We start from the raw sequence: 25,345 nt of genomic DNA, 5'->3' as shown, positions 1-25,345 counted from the left end.
TCTGTTTTTTGGGCTGGATGTATTTTATACGATTGAACTTTTGGAAGGGTGTTGGAGAAATTACAGAGACTTTTTGTGGAATGGGATTGGTGGTGAACCTAAAATACATTTAGTTAATTGGGCCAAGGTTTGTAGGCCTTTGCAGGTGGGGGGGTTGGGTATAAGACGGTTGGGGAACTTTAATTCTGCCTTGCTAGATAAATGGTTGTGGAGGTATGGCATGGAGACTGATGCTTTATGGAGGAGGGTTATAGAGGCAAAATATGGGAATATTTGGGGTGGTTGGTGTACGAAAAAGGTGACAAGTCCTTATGGGGTCAGCCTGTGGAGATACATTAGAAGTGGCTGGTTGAACTTCTCTAAATTCCTTGTTTATGATGTGGGGGATGGTACTAGAGTGAAATTTTGGAAGCATGTGTGGTGTGGGGATTGTACCCTCCAAGAGGCATTTCCAAAGCTTTATCATCTTAGTAGGTCAAAGGATTCTTCGGTGGCTGAAGTTATGGGTTGGTCTGCTGGGAGGTTTAACTGGAATGTGCAATTTCTTCGTTCACCACAAGATTGGGAAGAAGAAGCCTTTGACCGGTTTATGGAATTGGTCTATTCTTTGATAGTGCGGGGTTTTGGTCCTAATAAGGTTTGTTGGAAACCTGCAAGGAATAGAGGTTTTGAGGTTAGAGGTTATTATAGCTCCTTCTACCCTCCTACTTTTGTTTCCTTTCCATGGAGAATGATATGGCAATCGAAGGTTCCTCCAAGGGTGGCTTTCTTTTCTTGGTCTGCTTCCTTAGGTAAGATCTTAACAACAGACAACCTTCGTAAAAGACGAGTGATGGTGCTTGACTAGTGCTATATGTGTAAGAGGTGTGGGGAGTCAGTGGATCATCTTCTACTTCATTGCTCCATAGCTTGGGAGTTGTGGTCCATGGTCTTCTGCTTGTTTGGTATTCAATGGGTTATGCCTCATACTTCTTGACTTGTTTGAGGCTTGGCAAGGAAAGTTTGTGTGACATCGTCATATTGATGTTTGGAGACTAGTGCCTCATTGCTTGATTTGGTGCATTTTGCGTGAAAGGAATGCTAGAAGTTTTGAGGGTTGTGAACGCTCTTTGCTGGAGATTAAGTCTTTCTTCTTACACACTCTCTTTGAATGGAGTGTGGTTTTTTTTCATTTTTCTTGTTCTTCCTTTTCTTTATTTCTTGACCGGTGTTCTTTTGTTTCCTGATTTGTGCCCCCATAGTACATCCCCACTGTACTCGGTTTGGCAACCTTTCTATTATTAATAATATTCTTACGTTATTTACCAAAAAAAAAAAACTTTTGGAAGGGTGTTTTTATCATGGGATGAAGGGGTAAAGCATGAAGGAGGATATGGAGCTGATTCTATTTCTTGTTTGTTCAAGATTGAGGATGATTTTACTTGGGTAGTTACAACTGAATGATGATGTGGGGAAAGCAGAACTAGGGGAAGAATTCTCCTCTTTGAGTTGTAGTGGGATAGACATGTCATATTGGGGAATATTTAATGCACTGACATTGGGGGGACATTTTATTGCATTGAGATTTCCTAGTGAGAGATATGGTTGTCTTAAATGTTGTCAGCTGTTTTGGAGTTCTCTACTTTTATGCTATACAGTGCATTGGTGGATATTCCTTTGAAGGGCAAAACAATCCTGTACACATTGGTTCAACAATCATTTGTCACCTTACTTTTCTAATATGATATGACCATAGTTCAGAAAAACAGTAGAAATAACTCTCTAATAGGAAGCACACCTAGAGAAAATAAAGCTCCCACAACCTGTTATCATAGACATGGGGTCATGAATCTCATGATGGAGTTTAAAATCAAACAGAATAACTTCCAAATCCGTTTCAATGGGGGACTATTAGAGCTAAGAAGCATTGACACGAGTACGGATATGACACGTTGACAAGATTTTTTTTGAAAAAATAGGACACGGGTATGGCAGGACATGTCTATTAAATATATTTATATTTATATTTATATTTTCTATATATATTATTTTTTATATAGTGTTAATTATGCATTAAATTAAGAGTAATAATGGATAATAAAGCAAAACCATGACCATTAAAGAATGTTTAGAAATTAGAATACAAACCAAGAATAAAGATATTTATTAATTTTCAAATGCACTCTTGATATTTGGAGCATGAATGCTCTCTCTTTTATTATTATTTTTTACTATGTAAAAGGGTATTCAATTCTTCTTGTTCTCGTGTCTCGGCCGTGTCTTGCATTGAAAAAAAAAAGGACATGGTGAGGACACACATGCTGAAGTTTCCAAGTGTGTCAAGTGTCCGACACAAATACAGCATCCCAAATGAAGTGTTCATGCTTCCTAGAATTAGAGTCACTCCAAATTTTGGAGCAAAAGAAAAGGTGGGGGGGGGGGGGGTGGGGTGTCATTGTGGGTTCAGTTTTCTATAAGGGGAGCTTCTGACTTTTATTATATTATTGTCCATTTTCTCTAATTTTTTGGTGAGCCCAGTCATTGATGGTTAAAATTGGTTGCAGTTATCAGAACTTGTTAACGCTGATGGCTATGCTGATTGGATACGCTTAGTAGCAGACTTCACACTGAAATCTCTTCATTCCTGGCAGGTTCATTTATCTCCCATAACTTTTGAGTATTTTTTATGAAGAAAATGATGGAATTTGATTTTATTATGGATAGATTTAATGAAATTCCTCTTGTCTGAATTGATGAATTCATTATCTTTTTCCAGTGGGCTGGCAGCAGTGTTTATTACCTTTTAGGGATGTGGTCAAGATTGGTCACATCTGTACGGTTTTTGAAGACTGACACAGCAAACCTGCTGGATGAATATGCACCCAAGATTATAGAAGGTTTCATTTCATCAAGATTTGATTCTTTGCAGGTGAGATAGCAGCTATAATTTTTGCAGTGATGCAATGCTTTCACTTTCACTTTCACTATGTAAATTTTTTACATTACTTTTGCTTCATTTATCTTCTGCAGTCTGAATTTTCTGATGAACTCTCTGAGGATCCACTTGATAATGTTGAACTCCTTCAGGATCAACTTGATTTCATTCCTTATCTTTGCAGATTTCAGGTTTGGAAAACACGCATCAGGAATACTTTTGAAAAGTTTTACATTTCCTTATTGGTTAAACTAAACAACCCTTCAATTTTCTCAAAAATTGCTGATGAATTTGACTTTAACACCATCTTTTCTTGCGTGAATTGCAGTATGAAACTTGTGGTATGTATATAGTGAAGATTATGGAGCCTATCTTGCAATTGTATATGGTACTCTATTGAATACTCCCTTTCCTTACTTTCTTTTTCTTTTTGCAATAATTTGATATTACATGTAATTTGCTTTGTATAGGATGGAGCAAACCTCCAATGTTGTGCAGATAACATTCAACTCTCTTTGGTCGAAGTCAAACTTGCTTGGATAGTGCATATTGTTGCTGCCATTCTTAAGACTAAGCAAATTTCTGGCTTCAGGTTACATTTTTATTGCTTATTAAAAATTTACAATTATAGCTTTCAGAGAGAATTGTGTATCTCATCAGGCCCTTTTGCTTCTCTAATCCAGTGGAGAATTGCAAGAAGTATTTGATGCAGAACTTTCAGCTCGTGTTTGGCAGTTGATAAATGTGACAGACAGCGGGTTACAGAGTCAGGTTTTTCATTAAACCAAGTTGGCATTTTTTTTGCATTCAGATATTTTCAGTGCAACTTGAACATGCAATCTTTATGGTGTGGAATTTTTGCATTTTATATCCTTTTTTCCTTCTTAAACATGTTTTTATAAAAATTAACATGACATCTTTGTATTAGGAACTTAGGAGTTACAAGTTTATATTAGATAGTTATCTAATATATGGTTGTTGTAAAGGAATATCTTGGGTTCATAAGTGGAGTCTATTAATCATGCGTTGCCCATATCAAGTTGTATCTAAGCCTGTTTTTACTTTCTACTAGTACTGTGATAAAGCTTATTGTTTGAGGTCTGAATATGACTTCAGGAGTCAATATGCGGTCTAAAGTAATTTGCTTGACCAGTCAGAATTGTAGGACATTATGAAGTATATGATACTCTTGATGATACCACTTTGTTATCTGACCTCATTAATAATCCATAGTTTGAAACTTCTTCTAATCCCTAGTCTCTGCATAAAGTCAGGGTGGTAGCCAGTCTGACTCAAAAGATCTTAGTTAAGCCCAAAATTTTACAATAATGTACTACCAGGTCATAAATAAACTTCTTGGGTACAGACTGATTCGAATTTGGACTTGACATTTGGAGATTATGTAATTGTTTTCCTCTTTTGTTCTCTCTGTTTGGTGGTGATGCCAAAAGCCCTTAGGTGGTGATGCCTAGATTTTGCATGTAGGTTCTAGGTGGTGAAGCCTAGGGTTTGTCCAGTTGTTGCTTTTGTTCCTCTATTATCTATATTTTCCTATTGTGTGCTGCATCAAAGTGCTTGCCGCATTTTGAAATTCTTGAAAGATAATGTATTACTTAGTAGTATCTATTTCTTTGTTATGAAGAGTGTGATGTATGTTGTGGCTGAGTTGTAGTTCAATTGGCACCTCCTTCCCTCTTAAGAAAGCATGGAGGTGAGGATGCTTCTGTTGAGAGAGAGTGGACATGATTTCTACCTTGTTAGTTTTCTTTTTTTTTTAATCCTCAAACCAGTATGCTTTACTACTGGATTCTTCTGATGGTAATAATGTTATTGCTATTGTCACCTTCAATTCTAGTGAGAAAGTGATGCACAGTGGTAATAGCACTCTCAATGGGTTTGATGTTTGTCGTTCCAACCACACCTTTCCCTACCCACTATTTACTTAACAAAAAATATTTTATCTATGCAATTCTCACTCCTAGTACCATCCTTCATAGCAAAGGATTTCATCATATTAAGCACCTACATTGATTCATACCAAATTTCACTGTTGTTGGCTAATTTTCTTATAAATAAAAAGTACAAAATTTTGGAAGATAGTTCATGATTTGTATGCAATATTTGCAACTTAGGCTGCGTTTGTTTTGGCGTAAAACCATTTCAGGAAATGGTTTTACACCTCACCGTGTGTTTGGTTGCGCATGGAAAATTCATTTTCCGGAAAAACATTTCAGTTGGCCGTAAAAATTATGGCTTTGACCCGGAAATTTTTTTACCCTTCTATTTTCACTTCAAACCATTTCCGGACTTCAGACGCGCAGAGAGAGAGAGAGAGAGAGAGAGAGAGAGAGAGAGAGAGAGCACAGGTGGCCGCCCAGCCAAGCTCCAGCCAGCCCAGATCGTGCTGCCCCACTGCCTCCTCCATCGCCCAGATCGCGCCGCCTCACTGCCCAGAAAGAAGTGAGAGTAGAGAGCCTTTTAGCTCATGACCGATTGCGCCACAAGGAAAGCCGAGATCGCTGAGATCGTCGAGAAATTGATGGCTTCCTTTCTTCCTCCAAAGCTTCAATCTTTACCTTCTCTTCCGACGAAATTGATGGCTCCGATCACTCGAATTTGAAGAGAATGGATTGTTGGGTTGTGGCCTGTGAGTCGGTGGTGGTGGGGATCGGTGGTGTGGGTCCTTGGGTTGTGGGTTGTGGCCGGTTGTGTGGGTTTTTATTGGGTTGTGGTGGGTTTGTTGATAGCCATTGTTGATGTGGATGGGTTGTTGAGGAGGATTTGTGGTGGTGTTGGTTGTTTTTTTGTTTTTTAATCAAAGTTGTTGTGGTGACAAGTGGTGGTTTGTTGATGTGGGTGGGTTGTCGAGGTGAGTTTGTGGTGGTGGTGGTGGTGGTTTTTTCTGATATAAAATTTGTTTTGAAGTTGAGAAAATAGCTGAGAAAATGTGAAAAATTTGTGGGAAAATAGCATTTTCAGAATGTTACCAAACACTGAAAATTGTTTTCTAATATAATTTTTATAATACAACCAAACACTAGAAAATATTTTCCTTTCCTGAAAATATTTTCACCTGAAAATATTTTACACCCGGAAAATATTTTACACTGAAACAAACACAGCCTTATTCATTTCATCAAAGATTAATGCACAACTTGAGTGGGAGTGTTGATTACCATGAAAAAAAATTATGGAATTGGTTAGTAAATTAAGGGATTGATTGCTAGAGAATGTCGTGGGATTGAAGCAATTAATACGCAATTCAAATTCAAATTACCATTGAATTTTGTGTTTAAGCTCTATTATAAATATGGATTCCATTATTGTTAAGAAAAGTGAAAGAAATTGTAGCTCTTTGGGCTCTTGTCCATGAATGTAGGTCAAAAGGCCGAACCACGTAAACTCTCAGGTTCTCTCCTCTCCTCTTTTCTCCCTCACATCATCACAAATTTCTACAAGGCCATTTGCATCTCCTTTGATTGATGTTTTAGTCTATACAATGATATGGCTACAGATACATTGTGACATTGGTGTTGGGTTTGAAATAGTACACAGAATAAGTAAATCACCCGTGTACTGTTCCATAACTTTTACCCCACCTAATCTGGGTGTTTATTGTAGGCTTTGAAACAACTAATCATTGCCCTTTTGTCTAAAGGGTTGCATTTAATGATTTATTTTCAATTCTTACTTTCTTTTAGATCATGTGCATCTGCATATGGTTTAAACTAAGGCTTTGCTGATTGGTATAAAACTACTTGTTTTTTAAGATTTTCTTTTAAGCACAATTTGTCTCCATTCTCCTTTTAAATTTTGAGAGGTAAAATTTATATTTTTTCACATTAAAGCAGCTGATTCTTTCTTAAATATATCTGGTTGTCTTTTTCCTTTGTTACAATATATCATGTTTATTTATTCCTTGGACATTGGCAGAGGTATGGTGAACTAAGCAAGCAAAGGCTTGATTGTGCAATTCTTACCTTTTTACAACAATTTAGGAAATCTTTTGTTGGTGATTATGCCTTGCATTCTTCCAAAGTAAGTGAATTTGAAATTCAAACCGGTACTTTTTTTCCTTTCTTTTTGGTTGAGTTCGACCCTCTTCATGTTCCTGGATGTTTTTTTGCAGCAACTATATGCTCGACTATCTGAGCTTCTTGGAATCCATGATCATTTACTATTATTGGTTGCTATTGTAAGAAAGATTGTTACAAATCTGAAATCTTACTCTCAGGTGACAGATCACAGCTTCTATTAACTGTTCTAATGAATTCAATTAGTTTATCTAATGGCATGATATATCTGTATTTGCAGTCTAAAGTGGTTATTGACCATACCTTGAGTGTTTTCTTGGAAATGACATCTGGGTTAGTTTTATAACTTCAGATTTAGTTTGGAAACTTTTTATTTTTTATTATATTAATTTTCTTGAGGTTGAGCCTTGGTGCAATGGCAAATGCCTTCCACCAAAAGCGATAAGTCATGGGTTCGAGTATGGGAATCAACCTCTCAAATTAATTAGGGATAAGGTTGCCTACCTTGGTTTCTCTGAGACCCCGCATCAGTGGGAGATTTGTGTACCGGGTACGGCCTTTTTATTATATTAATTCTCTCTGCTGTGTATTTACATCAACATGCAATTTTGTGCAGATCTATGTTGGGAAAGCTGCTTCTGAAGTTGGATATCATTAAATCTATTATTTCACATCATGATGTAAATATCACTCTTAAATATATATATATATATATTTTCTTTTGGCTTTGTTCTCATAATTAAATTTACACTTAACTGTAAGTTAATATTGGCCAATAATTTGGCAATATGTTTGTTTGTTTTCCATTTTCAGAAAGAGCACTTCCCTTTCTTAGATGATTACAGATGTTCTCGTAGTAGAACAACGTTTTATTTTGCTATTGCCGCGTTGATTTTCATGGAGGACAGTCTTTTGAAATTCAAATCTTCAATGGATCCTCTTCTACAGGTATGCAATTTTGTTTAGTCACCTAATTGAGAGTTTTAAGAATGTTGAACTAAAGTAATCCTGCATTCTTTTTTTATTCTGGCATAGAATAAATGGTTGGATTTTGACATCTTTTTTTTTCCTTTCTTTTTTACATGGATATTGTAATTTAATAGTTGGCTTAGGGTTAAAAACTAAATAACCATTCTACTCATCTATTATTTACAGATTAGGCATTAAATACAATATGACCAAACTGCCCACTTAACTTATACAGTATATTACTCAAAGCACTCCCCTCAAGCAAATGGTCTCAACTTGTTACATAGCAAATCTAAGCGTGCCTTGTATAACAGTTTTGTGCATGTCAACTTTAGCAGTTTTTTTTTCCTCACATGGATCTTGTAAATTAATAAGTGGCTTTGGGTTAAAAAATGAATACCCATAATTCTCATCTATTATTTGTATATATAGGCATTACGTAAAATATGACCAAACTACCCTCATAACTTATACAATGGGTCCATTTGGATACAACTTATTTTTGTTGAAACTGAAAACTGAAAATTGAAAACACTGTAACAAAATAATTTTTAAATATGTGAATAGTGCCGTGGGTCCCATTTTTATTTATTTATTTATTTTTCTGAATAAAGTGGTTGTGGGTCCCATGAACAGTGCGTGAACAGTGATGAACAATGCATGAACAATAAAACTTGTCTCTAAAAGCTGAAAAGCGTGAAAATAATGGAAAAAAAAAAAGAAGCAAAACGCAAACGCCAGACGCAATAATAATTCTTATCCAAACACTCACATATTACTCATAACACTCCTCTCATGCTGGGGCATATATTTATCAAAAAGTCTGGGCTTGTTACTTAACAAATCTAAATCATCGCATGGTGGTTTCATGAACATATCAGAAACTTGGGCTCCTGTAGAGACATATGGGTGTGTCAGCCACTCTCCACTCCCTTTCTAACAAGATGCAATCTACCTCTATATGTTTGTTCAGTTCATGGAACACTAGGTTGGAAGTGATTGAACTGCTACTTGGTTAACATAATACATGGTCATGGGCAATTGTACATCAAATCTCAATTCCACTAGCAGATGCTTAATCTGTATAACCTCACATAAGGTATGAGCCATGGATCTATATTCAGCCTCTGCACTGGAGCAGGACACAACACTCAGTGTTTTAATTTTTCAATTGATCAATTTACCTTCTAGGAGAGGACAATATCTTGTGGTAGACTTCATAGTTGAGGGTGATATTGCCTAATCTGAATTTGTAAGAGCCTTTACATGCAAATGATCATGGGCTTTACATTAAAGTCCACGTCCAGGATAAGCCTTAAGGTGTCTCACAATTCGAAGAATGGCTTCCCAATATGGATGATGAAGTACAACCATATACTGACTCACAGCACTTACTGCAAAGTATATATTTGATTGGGTAATAGTGAGGTAGTTCAACTTAGAAATCAAAGAACATGTCTTTTTGATGCAGCCAGTCAGATTTGATTTTTCCAAGATATCTTTAATATTTCTTGAAGTCTGGTCAGTTATTTATTTATTTATGTTGTAATAGAATTTAAGTTAGTCAATAAGTCCTAATTTGAGTCAATAGTTTTTTATGACCTTTTGACTGTATGATCATGGAACTAGGGAGATTGTTTACTGTGTAAGTTGTCAAGTATGGGATCATCTTTTACCAATTAAGATATCTAATTTAGAGAATCATTCTCTACAGCCCTATTTTGGGTTTGTCTCTTGATCTACTCTTTCTATTCTTTTGTATGTTTGTTTTTTTTTTTTTTTTTTGTTTTTTTTTTTTGGTTTTGTTTTTGTTTTTTGTTTTTTTTTTTTTCTCTAAATCAGTTCCAGCAACCATTGGTTACTGTGGACTGCATCACTCTTGAATTAGATAACAACTCTCCCCTATCCATATCCATTTGATATTGGTATCCATATGGGTCTCTATTAGTTCTGAACTTAACAAAAACTTGTTTCTTCCAATATATTCAACACGTATTTCCTGTACGACAAATTATTTATCCCTTGGAGCGTGCTACTTCAATATCTAAGAAGTAACGTAACTTTCCTAGATCCTTAGTCTGAAATGATGCTTGATGAAACACCTTTTGCTCAATAATTCTCTTCTTGTGACTAACATAAATGATTAACAAGATCATCCTTCTTTCAGAAGTATATGAGAAAACAGAGTGATCACATTCACAATTTTTCATCCCAAATCGGACCATTGTTACACTGTACTTACCAAATTAAGCTGGGTGAGATTGCTTAAATCATAATGGGTTGCATAGTTTACACATCTTCTCAAACTCTCCCAGAGCAACAAACTTGTCTGGTTACTTCATGTAGAATGTCACCTATAAATTTAAAAAACCTGCAATATCATTTTTGATATTCAACTGATGCAATGGTTGACCAAGGTTAGCAGTTAGTGATATTAAATTCGTACATAAGCAATCTTAATGACATGGGAAAAAGTTTAAGAATAATCTACAATATAAGAGGATTGATGAATTATGCCATGATATGAAAACTAGGGTTCTACTAATTCTTCGTTCTGTACTATTCCATAAAAACCTATGAATTTTGGCATCTTGTGCTCTCCAATCAGCATATTTTGAAGCACTTGATTCAGGGGGATATATCACCAAATACTGAAATTTCTACTTACCTAGCAAAAATACTTCTACTGACTTTGCACACTGAGCATAATTGTTAGTACTTAATTTAATGGAGGTCAGTGGAAATAATTCAAGGGGAAAAAAGAGGCTTCATTTCTTTCTTCAACTCCACGACACCAGCCAAATTCCAATTAAGGGATAAAGTCCATTAACCACAATAAATAAGAATAAATTTACCAACTTTGCAAGACTCCATGATCGGAACATCCAATTTGGTCATTTGACAGGCCACCAACACACAAGGATATCAGTGGATTAAACCACACCATATTAATCACCATTACCCAATCTGTGGTTTAACAGGGAACAACTACCTCAAGAAAGACAGGTGAAACAGTGTGACACATTTATGAATTCAAACAGAAAACAACAAAAGAAAAGGTTGAAACAGCCAGCTAAAATCGGAGGTATGGGCTCTTGATATTGGGCTTTAGTGTGTCTGCAGGAGACAAGGACAACTGTGATGATGGATCAGGTGGTGTTTGATTGTGGTCAGCAGTGTTTGACTGTGACTGATCAGTGGTTGACTATGGTATATGGGTGTTTTGCAATGGTCGATTGTTGTTTATGAGTTGTTGGTGATGGTCGGATATAATTGGTGGTGGTGGGTTTGCGATTTACATTAGGCTTTGATGCCATGGAAACCAATAATTGGCTCAGGATTATAAATTGCTCCCCCCGCACACCCCCCCCCTTGGGGATACCTCAGTGGTTAGGGTTAGTGCCTGGACTAATTGTAATGTAAATCCAAAAGTCTCTGGTTCGACTTCTAGCTTGGGCATTTTGTGATTTACTCGATGCCTGCTCAATGGAGGTGTGTAGGCATTTGGGTTTGCCCCTTCACCACTGGACCATACCTTGAGGGGGTTCCTCGTCATAAAAAAAAGGATTATAAATTGACTAACCCTAATACCCATCTATTATTTATATATTAGGAATTAAAGGCAATATGGCCAAACTACCCTCGTGACTTATAAAATATTACTCATAACAGAACTGATGGTTAAATTCTGGTTGCGTTCGCTTAAGTCTGCTTGTGCAACAATTTTGTTATCATCTTGTGCTTGGATTACTGCTGTCTTATGTACTCATGTTATATTTAATTGAATGGCTTAACTCTTCAGGCTTATGCTAGTGTGTCGATATGCATTTGATTGGCTTCTTTCTCTTGAATAATATTGAATTTTGTTCTGGTGTTTATGCCACCTAAGGTTTTTGTTAGTTTGGAATCAACATCTGATGCAACATTCCACTCAGACGCTGTAAAATATGCATTGATTGGTTTGATGCGGGATCTAAGAGGAATAGCAATGGCGACTAAGAGGTTGGTAATGTTTAATTTTTGGCATCTTCTTGCCAATGGCTGTAAAATTTTTTATTTATTACTTTCTTATTTTGAGGCTGAGTATGGTCCTTTTTTTCTTACTCTTTCTGTAGTCACAGAACATATTGTTTCCTTTTTGATTGGCTGTATCCGGCTCGCCTGCCACTTCTTTTGAAAGCCATTGCATATTGGACTGATACTCCAGAGGTTTGCAATTTACCCTTTTGATCCCCTTGTACATACTGATCTGCATGAAATGATATTGATTTTACCTTTTTCTGGAAACTGGTGATTTTATAAATGAATTTGAGTTCATTTTGTGCTTGTTTAGTCAGAATTTGTTTACGGTGATAAATTTCTGATGTTTTAACAATCCAAATATAGCAATTAACCTTGTAATATTAAGATCTAAAATTATTTGTGATAATAACTATTGTAGTCAGGCCCTTATCCTCTCCCCTTTGGATACTAAATTAAGTTCATCTTATGCTAACCACTTCAATTGGAAGTCTTTTGATGTAATGGATATTTATACATTGTTATAAAATCATGGACTTTGTCAATACTAGTTTATGTATAATTTAAATTGTCTAATTTAGAATGAGTTATCATAATTAGAGAATAACAAAAATGTAGGCAAAATGGTTTCATTACATTGCAAAGCAAATATATAAACCTACCACAGCAATGGATGCCAGTCCCCAGGCTGGATGCTGACTGGAGCTAAATGCCTGTCCTATAGGCACCTTATCATAGTGATATGCTCCTGAGTTTTCCTTGAATTTTCATGTAGGAAGTGTGGCTTGTGTTTACTTGAGCTTGTTAATTGGGTAACCTTGCCTTAGAATTGTGTTATCATAATTAGAGAAGACTAACAAAAATGTAGGCAAAATGATTTCATTACATTGAAAAGCAAATATATAAATCTACCACAGCAATGGATGCCAGTCCCCAGGCTGGATGCTGACAAGAGCTAAACGCCTGTCCTATAGGCACCTTATCATGGTGATATGCTCCTGAGTTTTCCTTGAATTTTCATGTAGGAAGTGTGGCTTATGTTTACTTGAGCTTGCCTTGGCTACTGGGAACTATCTTGTTTCATGGATAGACCTAGTTGATCTTTCCACTATGAAAATATTGCCAATAGCTGATGGTATCACACTTTTGTCAGACCGTGTCAATGGTATGCCCAGTTTTGGATTACCACGCTAGACCTACAGAAGACAGTACAAAGTTATTAAACACCTCTGGGCAGTGTTATTGAGTCAGTCTGCTGACATATTGATCACTCCTGTCAAGGTGATCTATTCTAAGAGCACTAGCATTAGGTGTTGTATCCAAATCCTATTTTAACACACAAATACTTCACTTTTTCTACTTTGATATAGCATTTGACAATACACTCCACATCAATTGTTCTATTTCATGTGCTATTAATTTATTTTATTCATTTTTATCTCTCTATTTTCATGTGATATCATGTGATAGCTGATAGCTCTTCCAGTTTCCTTTGCTGCTCCCGCCTTCTTTCCTGCATTTTTCCGCCTACTTTGCAAGGAACCAAGAAGAACAATAAAAGTTGGCCACAATGTCAAACTTCCCTAAAATATATCCAGTTACCACTGATTAACTTGAATGAAGAGTACCAGCCTCTACAACAATTATTGGGTTCCCTTCATCTAATTGCATCTCTCTCTCATAAACCAGTCAACCATCATCCCCACAAAAATCACCACATCAGAAACAGTCAACCACCATTCTCACAACCCACCACCACCTTAAAGGCTCAAACCCACAACCCATCACCACCACCACCACCATCAAAACCCATCAACAAGAACACCAAATTGATCCCAATACTAGAACAAACTCACCGTTCACAATCACAACTCACAAAACCCATTCCAAAACCAAACAAATCCAACGATTAAACCCATTCCACATCAAGAACAACCCCACGATCTCCACCAGCAACCACTCCGGTCTCCACTGATCTCCACCGGCAACCACACCAATCTCCACTAGGCAAAAAGCAAAACGAGAGAGGGAGAGATGGAATAAAATTTTTTATTTAGTTTTAGCATTTGCAACATCTGATATGGTGAGGTTTTGGTGTTCTAAATGCTTAAAATTTAGCATTTAGAACACCTGATGCTAGGCTCTAAGCATATCTTGAGGATTGTTGGGTTACATACCATGTTTTTTTCCTGATTTATGCTCTCAAGTCTATCCACTCTCCCATCAGAAAAATGAAACCTCTACCATCTTATTATGCAGCTTGCCTTGGAACAGCCAAGATTATAGTTTTATTATACCCGTAATGTGGATAAAGGGCCTCCTTGTACCTAGAAAATAATAGGAAAATTAGAAGTATACCCTCACAAGGGTAAAAAAAAAAAAAAAAATTAAGTAATATCAAGCAGTGTTGTTAAAAGCATGCTTAAAGTGCGCTTAAGTGCAAAGCACAGAGCGCACAGACCTTGGGGCTTTTTCCTCTAAAGTGAGGTGCCCTCAGAAAAGCACGCCTTAGGCATGCCTTTTAGAGCTTTTTTATTAAGCGCAAAACTTGCTTTTTTGAGCTTTTTGTTAATTTTTCCTAAAAAAATCTTGATTTGATTTTTAGCCATTAGATCTAAATATGTTTGATATATGCCATTGATATAATATATAAAAACTAATAGTGTGGTGTGCTACCATACACCTAAGCCTACCCCTTTAGATATTCTAGACCTATTGGACTACAGCCACACAAACAAACGCTCAAGTCAAACAATGATGATGGTCTCTTGCTTAATGAGGATGATGATTATGTAGATTAGGATTGCATTGTATATTTGCATTGATTTTGTTAGGCAAAGATAGCATTACTTAATCGTCTAGTACTTTTTAGCCTTTGCCTTTTTGGTTCTATACTTCTATTTTGATTCAACCATTTTTTGTAATCATGGCCATCAAATATCATGGTTGCATATATTTTGTAAAGCACAAGAGAATTATATAAATGTTATATAAATTATATAAAATGTTTTATTGTAATTTATATGATCAATTGATCACTTGATTGTTGTATTGACCATTAATAAATTTTTTTAATTTATTAAATTTTTTTTTCAACGAGCGCTTCACATCGATCAGGCGTGCACTTGCGCTTTTCGCCTAGGCTCCAGGAGGCCTTTGCGCTTAAGTGTGCTCAGTGCTTTTAACAACATTGATATCAAGGCTGTTAGAATATTGGTTAAATGATTAAATTCACAATTTTCTAACAACTTAAAAGCTTTTGGGACAATCTGTAATTTATTATAGGTCATAAATTCCAATAGTTGGGTTGTGCTTAAAAAGTTCGTTTACTTGTTTTGTGAAAGTTTTAGATAATTTTTTTTGATCGGTATTTTAGATAATAAAACATTACTGCTACTTTCCACATTATTTGCATCAACTTTGCTGGAAATTATCTTTTTCTTAGATATTTTATGCATGTTTTGGAGGCAGAATCTGTTGGAAGTTGTGGGTATCTGCTGAAGTCTTTTCCTTGTTCTGATTGTGTTGAAATAAATAATTATCCTTGTACTATACTGTTGTGTTTGTCAATTTTCCCTAAATTCATGACGAAGTTCATCTAATGGTGACTTCAATGCAATCAACTTCCTATGATCTGACCTAGTCATCTCATCAAGTGCATCTTAAATTAGAAGAAATTGAACTCTCCTTTATTTGTTCAAAGGAATTTTTGACAGAAAACCATGGTATAGGTTACAACTCCATTGTTGAAATTTATTGCTGAGTTGGTGCTGAATAAATCTGAGAGATTGGCTTTTGATTCATCATCTCCTAATGGCATACTGCTTTTTCGAGAAGTCAGCAAACTGACCGTAGCCTATGGATCAAGGATTTTGCCCCTTCAGAATGCAGCAGATATGTATACTTTCAAATACAAGGGAATATGGATTTGTTTGACCATTCTTACAAGAGGTATGAGGATTATTTCTTCTGTCTTTTTGAAAGCCACTATATACTTGCATGCCCAGCTTGAACTGGTTTCCTGACAACCGAAGTTGTTATCATCTCTTATTTCTTTGTCATATGAAGTTTTTTAACAAGGTTTTTAAAATAATTGGAGGTCTTATACTTAAGGATGTCATGTATCTAAGCAACACGAGACACAGGAGAATATTGAAAAGTGACTAAAGAAACAGTTCTACTCAGTATGTTTATTTACATTGCTAAAGATGGTACCACATCAACTGACCATTATATGGGGTTCATTTCTGTATGGCAGCACTCGCTGGGAACTATGTGAACTTTGGTGTGTTTGAACTTTATGGTGATAGATCTCTTGCTGATGCTTTAGATGTTGCTCTCCGAATGATATTGTCTATTCCTTTGGCTGATGTATTAAAATTTCGAAAGGTATAAACTTTAGCTTTGAGTTATATTGTTCCTTTAGGATTTCAGTGATGTTTGTGAGAGAACTATTCCTACTGGCCCCTTCCATTCAATGTATGATCTCCCTGCATCACTGAGGTATTTCATTTTTTATTTTTCTTAATTACATATTCACACTAAACTTACTAGCACCAATCTGCACACAGGGTCCTGAACAAATTGAAATTTTGAATGGAAGAGATTAACCCATTCCAAATTTTAGTTGATAGGATTTAGGGTATGGAAAACCATAGAATAGGAAGATTATAGTGACTAGAAAATAAGTAGGGAAGGAAAGAAAAGATGCCCAATTGAATTCTAAGTGCTAATGATTGTTGTGGGGAAGAATATGGGTTTTGGAAAGGGGCATGATAAGGAGTAATGATGCAGAGAATGAAGTAGCTCAATGAGAACGTGAAGCAGTTCTGAAAGACTTTATAAGTATAGATGTCAGTAGTAAGGGACTCAAAAGAGATGCATTAATGACTTCATGGACTTGTTCTCACTGAGAGTATGATTCAAGATCTGGTACATTCTTGTAGACCCCTTAAAATACTGAATGACTGAAGAAAAGATCCTAATTAAACTTGCTGTTCAGCTATTTATAGGTGAAGGTGGTTGCTTTTTAGCTTATAATTGAACCAATTATGATCATTTGAAGCATGGCCTGACCAATGGAGGCTGTATAGGGCCTGAAATTTGCTGAGTGACTTATCAAAAAAGAAACTTGCTGAGAGTGACCCTAAGAGCAACACACCCATAAGGACTACTCAGAGAAAAATGCCTGACCTCATCTTACTGAATGCACAATGCATTTTTTGAGTAATGACTACAGAGCATTTAGTAATTGATACTTTAGTATGTGTGCTTTCTATTTTATGTTATCTTCTTCCTCAGATGGATAACTGAAAGAATTATTTTAATTGGCAGTTTATAAGGATTATTTGAGGTTAAAACTCTTGACAACAAATTTTGCACGCACTTGGTCAAAGTTCACATCATGTACAGAATATTCAGAAGTCATTTTGCAACGTTCTTATCTTTCATGTTTCACGCAGATCTAATCTTTTCTTGTACTTTCTCTTTGTTTCTTTCCAGCTGGCTCAAGCCTACTTTGCATTCTTGGAGATACTTTTCAACAGCCATATGGCTTTTATTTTAAATTTAGATACAAGCACATTTATGTATATTGTTGGATCTCTTGAAGCAGGCCTTAAAGGTTTAATTGAGAATATCTCGACACAGGTTTGTATAGCATTCTCTCTTTTTAACTTTTACAGATTCCTTTGTGACTTGTTCTTCTGCTATAGCATGTTCATGATCCTTATAACATGCAAGAATGATTTCTCTGTTACCTATAATAATGATTATTAAACAAAAACCCGTAGGTATCATAGGGGCCACGCCTGGTCACTAGTTTAAATCTTCCATTCCCTCTCCCCTTGGGCCAAAACTTACTCATTAAAATAACTATGATTGTTACATAAATAATTATTCTAGAAGCATTATGATTATATCATAAGACTATTTATGAGATGTGTTTCCTTTTAATAATCAACTCTTAAAATGTCATTGCAGTGCGCATCTGCAGTTGATAAATTGGCTACTTTTTATTTTATTGACATTGTGACTGGAGAGTCACCCAGTTCACCTGCTGCTCTGTGTCTTGCTCAACACATTACTAATTGCCCTGGTTTATTCCAAGAAGTAAGTTTGCTACATACTTGTGTTAATATTCTTATATTACATCAAGTAAGCAATGCAACTCGCAGGTTTTTTTTTTAAATATTTTTTTTTCTCATATTGAGGGAGAGAGGTATGAAATAGTAATTCTTCAGTAAAACAATTCACAACTAGGGTTATGCACAGGCTTGCTTAGGGGAGGAATTCTCAACCGGCCCACTTGTTGGATTGAGAGAATCCAAACAGCAGCCAAACTAAAACACCTATAAAACTGACAGGGTGGCTTGTAATCAGTCAGATTGATTTAATGACTTGTGCCCTTAGGTTCGGGTGGATTTATTGGCTTGAGCTCTTTTGTTCAGGTTGACTTAATGACTTGAACCCTTTTTTCAGCTCCTGTAACTAGGCCTTCAACATCTATCTGACATCAAAATGGGCCAATTAAAAAAAAAAACCTCCAAGCTTACTATCAGGTCAACCCCCTCCAAAAAAAAAAAAAAAAAAAAAAAAAAAAAAAATCAGAAGCTCTGCAGCACATGTTTATTTGCCTGCACCATCTGTTCAAAACAAAAACAGAAAAATAGTCAGACAAAAGCATATACAAAAAATCAAATCTCTAAACTACTAGACTATAATGTAATTTGGAAAATATTATAGAACTCATTTGAGGTGACTGAAGTATGTAACTAAAAAATCAAAGTTGCATTTTCAGAAAACATATGAAACTTTTGGGGGGGAAATTACACTTTACCCCCCCTAAACTATACCCCCTTTTACACTTACCCTACTAAACTATGGGAACACGCACTTTATCCTCCTAAAACCTAAACTATGAGAGTGCACACTTACCCCCCCTAAACTATTATTCGTGTAACACTTTGCATCCCATCACGGGGATAATAATTTAGGGAAGTAAGTATGCATTCTCATAGTTTAGGGGGGTAAGTGTAAAAGCGATTGAAGTTTAGGGAGGTAAAGTGTGCATTCTCATAGTTTAGGGGGTATAGTTTTAGGGGGGGGGGGGGGGGGGGGGGAAGTGTGCATTCTCATAGTTTAAGGGGGGTAAGTGTAAACGGGGTCATAGTTTAGGGGTGTAAAGTATAATTTTCCGAAACTTTTTGACTGATAAAATAGTACTTTTTAAAGCACAATCCAAAACCGTCCAAATCATGGCCACTATACTCAAAATCTGAGCATTTCACTGCAGTTCACACAGGGCAGGTAGGCTGGTCAGTTTTTTGCACTTCCTATTCATCACCATTGAAGTCTTAGACATTGCTAGAAATCAGCCACACATGATTTGTCTCTGCAATGCATTTTTTACTGTTAGCCTATGTTATCTAGACCCTTCACCACTCCCACACTGATACGACATGATATGGTTAGGGCAATGCTTCTGGACACTCCAAAAGGGTGGATAATCTTTTAATTTGAAAAAAAGAAAAAGAAAAAGAAAAAGAAAAAGTATACCAAGTATAGTGAAGTATTGGTAAGTACTGCATGTAATATAGTTGATTACTCAAATTCAAGAGGGGATTATAAGTAATTGTTGAGTTTCTTATAATTAGGATAATGCTGTAATAGATGAGCATGTATGGAGTCCTAAGAACCTTCATTACCTTACCTCCTGGTTTCTTCATTAACAAAGATGTCTTTTTGTTTCTAGATATTGAGTACCCTCTTTGAGATTATTATATTTGGGGATGGTGGCAACCAACGGAACCTTAGCAGGCCAATGCTGAGCTTGATACTTATCAATGAAGAGGTAAGACCCTCCTACTTCTTTTACCTTTTGCCTTTTTTGCTTCCTGTTCTATATTTTCTATGGGGTTTGTATCATTACTTGCTAAGGCTGTATCACGGTGTCCAACTATCCATACAGTTGCATTACTACAACATAGGTACTGAGGGTTGGACACTGAAATCTGAAGAGGTATTGATGGAAAGTTATTTATATGAATAAGCAGTGTCTTACAGGACTTTTAATAAGATTTTGTTCTTTGCTTATGGATTTCATATAAGTGAAGATTCTTTGGGATCATAAGTTTATTTTATTTTATTTTATTGGTAAGCAATGCACCCAATTGGTCTTGAACCCTCCACCAAGCACTTGCAAGGGAAGGAGGTGCTAGTTGAGCTAGAGCTCATTGGCGGGATCATATTTGTTAATATGAGATAGAATTGAACATTTGACTTCTGTATTGGCATCTGAGTGGGTTAATTGATGCTTCCTTAAAACATGCCAACATAATGTTATAGTTTATAGAAAATGTATGGATAGCTTGCCGTTTGCCAGGGTAAGTTAGATTGATGTAATAATTAATGTTCAGGGTAAGCTTTTTTCATTCTTATTTATTTCAATGCCTTCATGTTTCAATGTCTATGATGCCCATGTTTCCATCTTTGTTTTTAATGACTATGACCATCCTCAATATGTAGAATATGCTTTTTTGGTTGGAATATGTTCATTATGTAGCCAATCCAGTATTGGTGAGCAAAAATAGGGACTACAAACCCCAACCCCCCTCCCCCGAGAAGAAGAAAAAGAAAGCACTGAGAGTAATCAGTTATATCGTCACAAATCCTCTTGTAATGCCCACTAATGAGAAACATGATTTTAAAATAATTCGGCCCCTGGTAACTATTTGGAATTTGAAATTTACTTCAAGGAATTTTATGGAATCATTTTGGTCTCTTTAGTCTAGATGCTTTTGATGTATTAAATTGAACTTCACAAAGTAAATGGTTGTGGATATTATATGCTAGTATATGCGTGCATGTGGGTACATTGGTTTTGTATCTGGTTCTGGGCAAGGCTAATTTAACCTTGTTCCTGCCCTGAACTCAGTTCAAACTTCTGATTGTCATTCTACCTAGCCTATTGGCAGGGAGGTGCCCAACCAAAACAGGGAAAATGCAATCCCTGTCCCTACTAAAATGAAAGCAAAACTAGCTCGATGGTGATGTATTGAAAGCTTAAAACATGTTCAGCTTATGTGCAATATTGTTCACAATGAAAAGATTCAACATAGGATTTCCTAGTTATATATAAAATATGAGTCTTTTTTAAAATAAAAAATTAGTCTTATTCATTTAACTTTTCAACTTAGATTATGTTTTCAATTCAATAAAATTTATGTTCATGTTAATATTGAAAAGAAATGGCTTTCCAGTAGCTCTTGCTTCTTCTATCCAATTTGATCACAAGAATGAAGTTCTCTTTAGTCCTTTTTGTGTTTCCTGCTAGTGCTCTAGGCTATTCATGAATGAACAACTTTCAATATACTTTAGTTTTGTTATTAACTTGAGTTGACCTTAGATAAATAGTGGTCAATTAAGAACATTGTTTTAATCAGGAATGGATGATAGAATAGGATTCTTGGTCAGCCTATCATTTGGGTTTAACGCATATTTGATTGAGATTTTTTATTAGGTGATGGGGAAATGGGGCACAAGCAAAGAGAGCTCCCTTATTTTTTGGGCCAACCGTGCATGTCTTCCATACACTACTTTTTCTTACTTTCTTAGGTTTGGAATTTTTATTTTTATATATTCATTTCTTAGGTTTTTTTTGGTTTGCATAACTTGATTAGTTATGGAAACTGAATTTTTAAGGTTTCCTTTGTATCAACTTTTCGAAACAATCTTCATCTCACAGTCCAAATGAAGCAAAGATACAAAATCAATCCCAAAACCATTGCTAATTATTCTGTTTATGATGCCACATCACAGCTCTTGTGCCAAGATTTGGGGTAGAGACAGACTGGGCTTTTATGAGTCAAAAGTTTTAATTTTACTTTTGAATAGGAGAGAGCTTTACTTTTCAGAAAGTGGGAAATATTTTAGAAAGAGAATAGAAAGAACTAGAATGACGTTGAAAAGCAGCTCTTTTAAGAGAGGAAGGCACCTTTATGAGAAGATTAAAGTTGGTGTGAGAGATCAGTTTCAGAGAGTCAAGGATTAGAAAGATTGAGGGAGGAAATCTAGAAGAGCATGGAGATTTTTAGTAAATTTTGAAGTTACAGGAGGCATAGAACGTAATAAAACTACTGATTTTTACGGGTGCTGACAAGGTTTGCTGGAAGCCAGCAATGAGAAAAGATTTTGAGGTTTGAGGTTTTTATTACGCTCTATCCTCTTCTTCTGTCATTTCTTTTCTTTGGAAAATGGTGTGGCAACGAAGGTTCCTCCTAGAGTAGCGTTCCTTTCTTAGACTGCCACTTTAGGTAAGATTTTAACTATAGATAATCTTTGGAATAGGCATATTGTAGTGCTTGATTGATGCTATATGTGCAAAATATGTGGGGAATTGGTGGATCATCTTCTTCTTCATTGCTTGATAGCATATGAATTGTGGTCTATGGTATTCTGTTTGTTTGGTATCCATTGGGTTATGCCGTATAAAGTTATTAAGTTGTTGGCTTCTTGGTAGGGTAAGTTTGGAAGACAGAGAAATATAGATTTCTGGAGTTGTGTTGCATTGTATGTTTTGGTGTTTATGGTGGGAATGGAATGCTAAATGCTTTGAGGACTCTGAACGATCAATCCTTGATATAAAGTCCTTTTTTTTTTTTTTTTTTTTTTCCTTCTATACTCTCCTTGAATGGAGCTTAGTTTTGCCTTCATGTTCTTCTTTGTCCCTCTTGTTCTAGTTGATCAATATAATCTGGGTTTTTAATTTCTGCCACTGTAGTACATTTCCAGTGTACTTGGGTTGGCTATTCTTTAATAAAAAGTTCTTACATTATTTATTAAAAAAAAAAAAGAACATAATGAAACTTGCATTTTCTGTTTGCCACACCCTGTGCCGAGGGGAAAGCAGGGTTGGAAGAGTCAGGAGGCTTGTCTGATTGTGTTCATTGTTCCCCTTCACTTTTGCCTTATCAATTCTTTCAACTGTGCTTGTATTATAACTTTTATAACTTGACTTCCTGCAGACGTTGACAAACATCAAGGGTCAGATTTTGGCTTCACATGTAAGTCTAATACTTGAACACTTTGGTTCATACATTACCTATGCTTACTAAGGTCTTGTTCAGCCCTCAATTAGCATGCCTAACTTGTTTTATTAATCCATAAGATAAAACTATCTGGAATTTGGAGGGTATATGGTGTAATGGGAATATGTAATGCCCCTCTAACATGTACTTGACTGTTTCACCATATGCTTTTTCTTGAAATTCACTAATATTCGTCGTTTAACCCCATTATCACTATCTTTACTATTTCTCAATTTTAGTGATTTTAATTGCATTCATAGAAATCATTCCGAATATTGTTTTACTTCAAGTTACGTTTTCTCATCAATAATATACATGTTGGAGGTGGTCCCTACAAAGTGATTTTAATTGCATCCATAGAAATTATTTCGAATGTTGTTACCTTCTATTGGAAATCTAGTAGCTATTAATGGATTACATTCCCCCTAATCCCATATCTTCTAGTGGGATAGATGCACTACCTGTCAACCATCACTTTGTAGGGACCACCTCTACCTGTAATTTGGCTTCCAAGGCTTAATCGTGTGTGTTAATTTTCTGATGTCTTGTTTAATTATCATTGTGCAGCCGCCGGATCAACAGCAGCATCTTTCCTTGTGCTTTGAAAAACTAATGGCAGACATAACTCGAAGCTTAGATTTGAAAAATAGGGACAAGTTCACTCAAAACCTGATCAGATTCAAGAATGAATTCCGCTCCAAACGATATGCTGCTATATTGACTTAGTAATAATTATTTTTTGTTTTGGCAGAACCAATGTAAATTCCTAAGCCTCAATCTCTTCTCCTTGAAAAGAAAAGAAAGGTATATGTTTTGGTATTAGAGGTCGTGCACTGCATTTGCTTGATTTCTGTTGGGAGGAGGATGATTTTGCAGGGTTTCAAAATGATCTATAGAGGTATGCCACTTACCGTGGCAACTGGAATAGAACTTGGACTTACTTTGCATCCCCAATTGCAAGTTAAAATAACAAAAAAAAAAAAAAAAAAAAAAACTTGAAGAATAGAGAATTTAACTTGTATAGAAATGTTGCGTTCAATAGTCTTCAATTGTTATCGAAATGTAACTCTCACCCCCGGCCCTGTCTGGATGATTTTTATTGCATGCAGTTGAGGCAAATCTCCTAAATTGTAATTTGTTTTTGGGAGTAAACAACAATACTTATTAGAACACACATGAATATATATTAAATTTTTATGATCTCCTGTGAGTATGCAAAATCTTAGTTGTTTACAATTAAATTCAACTCTTGGTCGTTTTGAATTTAATTTTTCTTCAAAAATATAATAATATTTGTATTTTATTGATTAATACAACTAAGTGTTTGAATTTAATTGGAAAGATTAATGTGCTGCATTTAAAGTACTATAACTAAGTTTTACTCTTTGCTCAATATACCAATTAATTTTTTTTTTAAATATATAAAAATATCGTATTCAATGCACAAATTTCTACTTTTGCGAGGTCTATGAGAGGTATTAAAAAAAGATTTTTTATTTTTTTGAGGAAAAAATAAAAGATAGTTATTCATAAATGCAAATCATGAGAATAAATCCATATAACATCTAGACCATCCCAACTCAAATTTGGCTAAATCTTGTTACATACTTCTTATTACATACTCTTGTACATATTTTTTGTAACATGATTTCAGTTTATGTGGCAGTGTGAACAGTAAATAAATATGTGTGCAATAAATGGTGTGTCATAATCATTACCTTCAATTTTACTCAAGTGTTTATTTATTTATTTTTATAATGCATGATATCATTAAAAGTAGAAACATATCCTTCCTTACCTTCTTGAACACCAAAGGAGGGAAAGGAGGGAGAGAAGCAAACTTAGCATTAATACCATGTTTCTAATAACATATTTTCAAAAGTAAAAAAACACAATTGTATGTTTGGTATAAGTATTATTATTATTATTATTTTTAATGTGGTAACTATCTGACATGTACATTTTTTTTTCTTTTGTTGGTACTATTGTATTTGATTAGGGAGAGAGAGAGAAGATTGTTGTAAGAGAAGTAATTGGTGAGAATAGTCCAAATGGTCTCTGTTCGCATGAGAGAGAGAGAGAGAGAGAGAGAGAGAGAGAGAGAGAGCTATTGTACGCATGAAAGAAAGAAAGAGTGTACCAAGTTGTTCGGTTTGTGTATTGTCAAATCATGTGAGTCACATGCTTTTCAAAATACTTACAACAATAACACACAACATTGTTACTCAAAAACTAAAAATTGCTTTGGATGTATTCCCAAAATACAGTGTTTAAACACCATAAATTTTTAATCTTTCAAAACACTCCTACTAAACACACTT

The 25,345-nt window shown here is 35.5% G+C and overlaps 1 protein-coding gene across 2 annotated transcripts in view; it reads left to right on the top strand.

Moving 5' to 3' along the window:
• Positions 1-24,226, top strand: part of LOC126693235 (uncharacterized) — a 41,210-nt gene extending 16,984 nt beyond the window's left edge. For both annotated transcript variants that reach the window (XM_050389144.1, XM_050389145.1), the window contains exons 11-30: positions 2,544-2,630; positions 2,756-2,908; positions 3,010-3,105; positions 3,243-3,302; positions 3,385-3,506; positions 3,598-3,685; positions 6,848-6,952; positions 7,044-7,148; positions 7,229-7,281; positions 7,565-7,628; positions 7,762-7,896; positions 11,807-11,919; positions 12,033-12,126; positions 15,669-15,888; positions 16,196-16,326; positions 17,440-17,586; positions 17,920-18,048; positions 19,691-19,789; positions 22,962-23,000; positions 23,592-24,226. In XM_050389144.1, the coding sequence (XP_050245101.1) occupies positions 2,544-2,630; positions 2,756-2,908; positions 3,010-3,105; positions 3,243-3,302; positions 3,385-3,506; positions 3,598-3,685; positions 6,848-6,952; positions 7,044-7,148; positions 7,229-7,281; positions 7,565-7,628; positions 7,762-7,896; positions 11,807-11,919; positions 12,033-12,126; positions 15,669-15,888; positions 16,196-16,326; positions 17,440-17,586; positions 17,920-18,048; positions 19,691-19,789; positions 22,962-23,000; positions 23,592-23,750 (2,199 nt within the window). In that variant the 3' untranslated portion in view covers positions 23,751-24,226. The remainder of the gene's footprint in view (positions 1-2,543; positions 2,631-2,755; positions 2,909-3,009; positions 3,106-3,242; positions 3,303-3,384; positions 3,507-3,597; positions 3,686-6,847; positions 6,953-7,043; positions 7,149-7,228; positions 7,282-7,564; positions 7,629-7,761; positions 7,897-11,806; positions 11,920-12,032; positions 12,127-15,668; positions 15,889-16,195; positions 16,327-17,439; positions 17,587-17,919; positions 18,049-19,690; positions 19,790-22,961; positions 23,001-23,591) is intronic.
• Positions 24,227-25,345: the final 1,119 nt, after the last annotated feature.

Source organism: Quercus robur, chromosome 7, assembly GCF_932294415.1.
Source record: "Quercus robur chromosome 7, dhQueRobu3.1, whole genome shotgun sequence".
NCBI lineage: Eukaryota > Viridiplantae > Streptophyta > Magnoliopsida > Fagales > Fagaceae > Quercus > Quercus robur.
The sequence above is the reverse complement of the archived record's forward strand: the minus strand, read 5'-3'. Positions and strand labels throughout refer to the sequence as shown.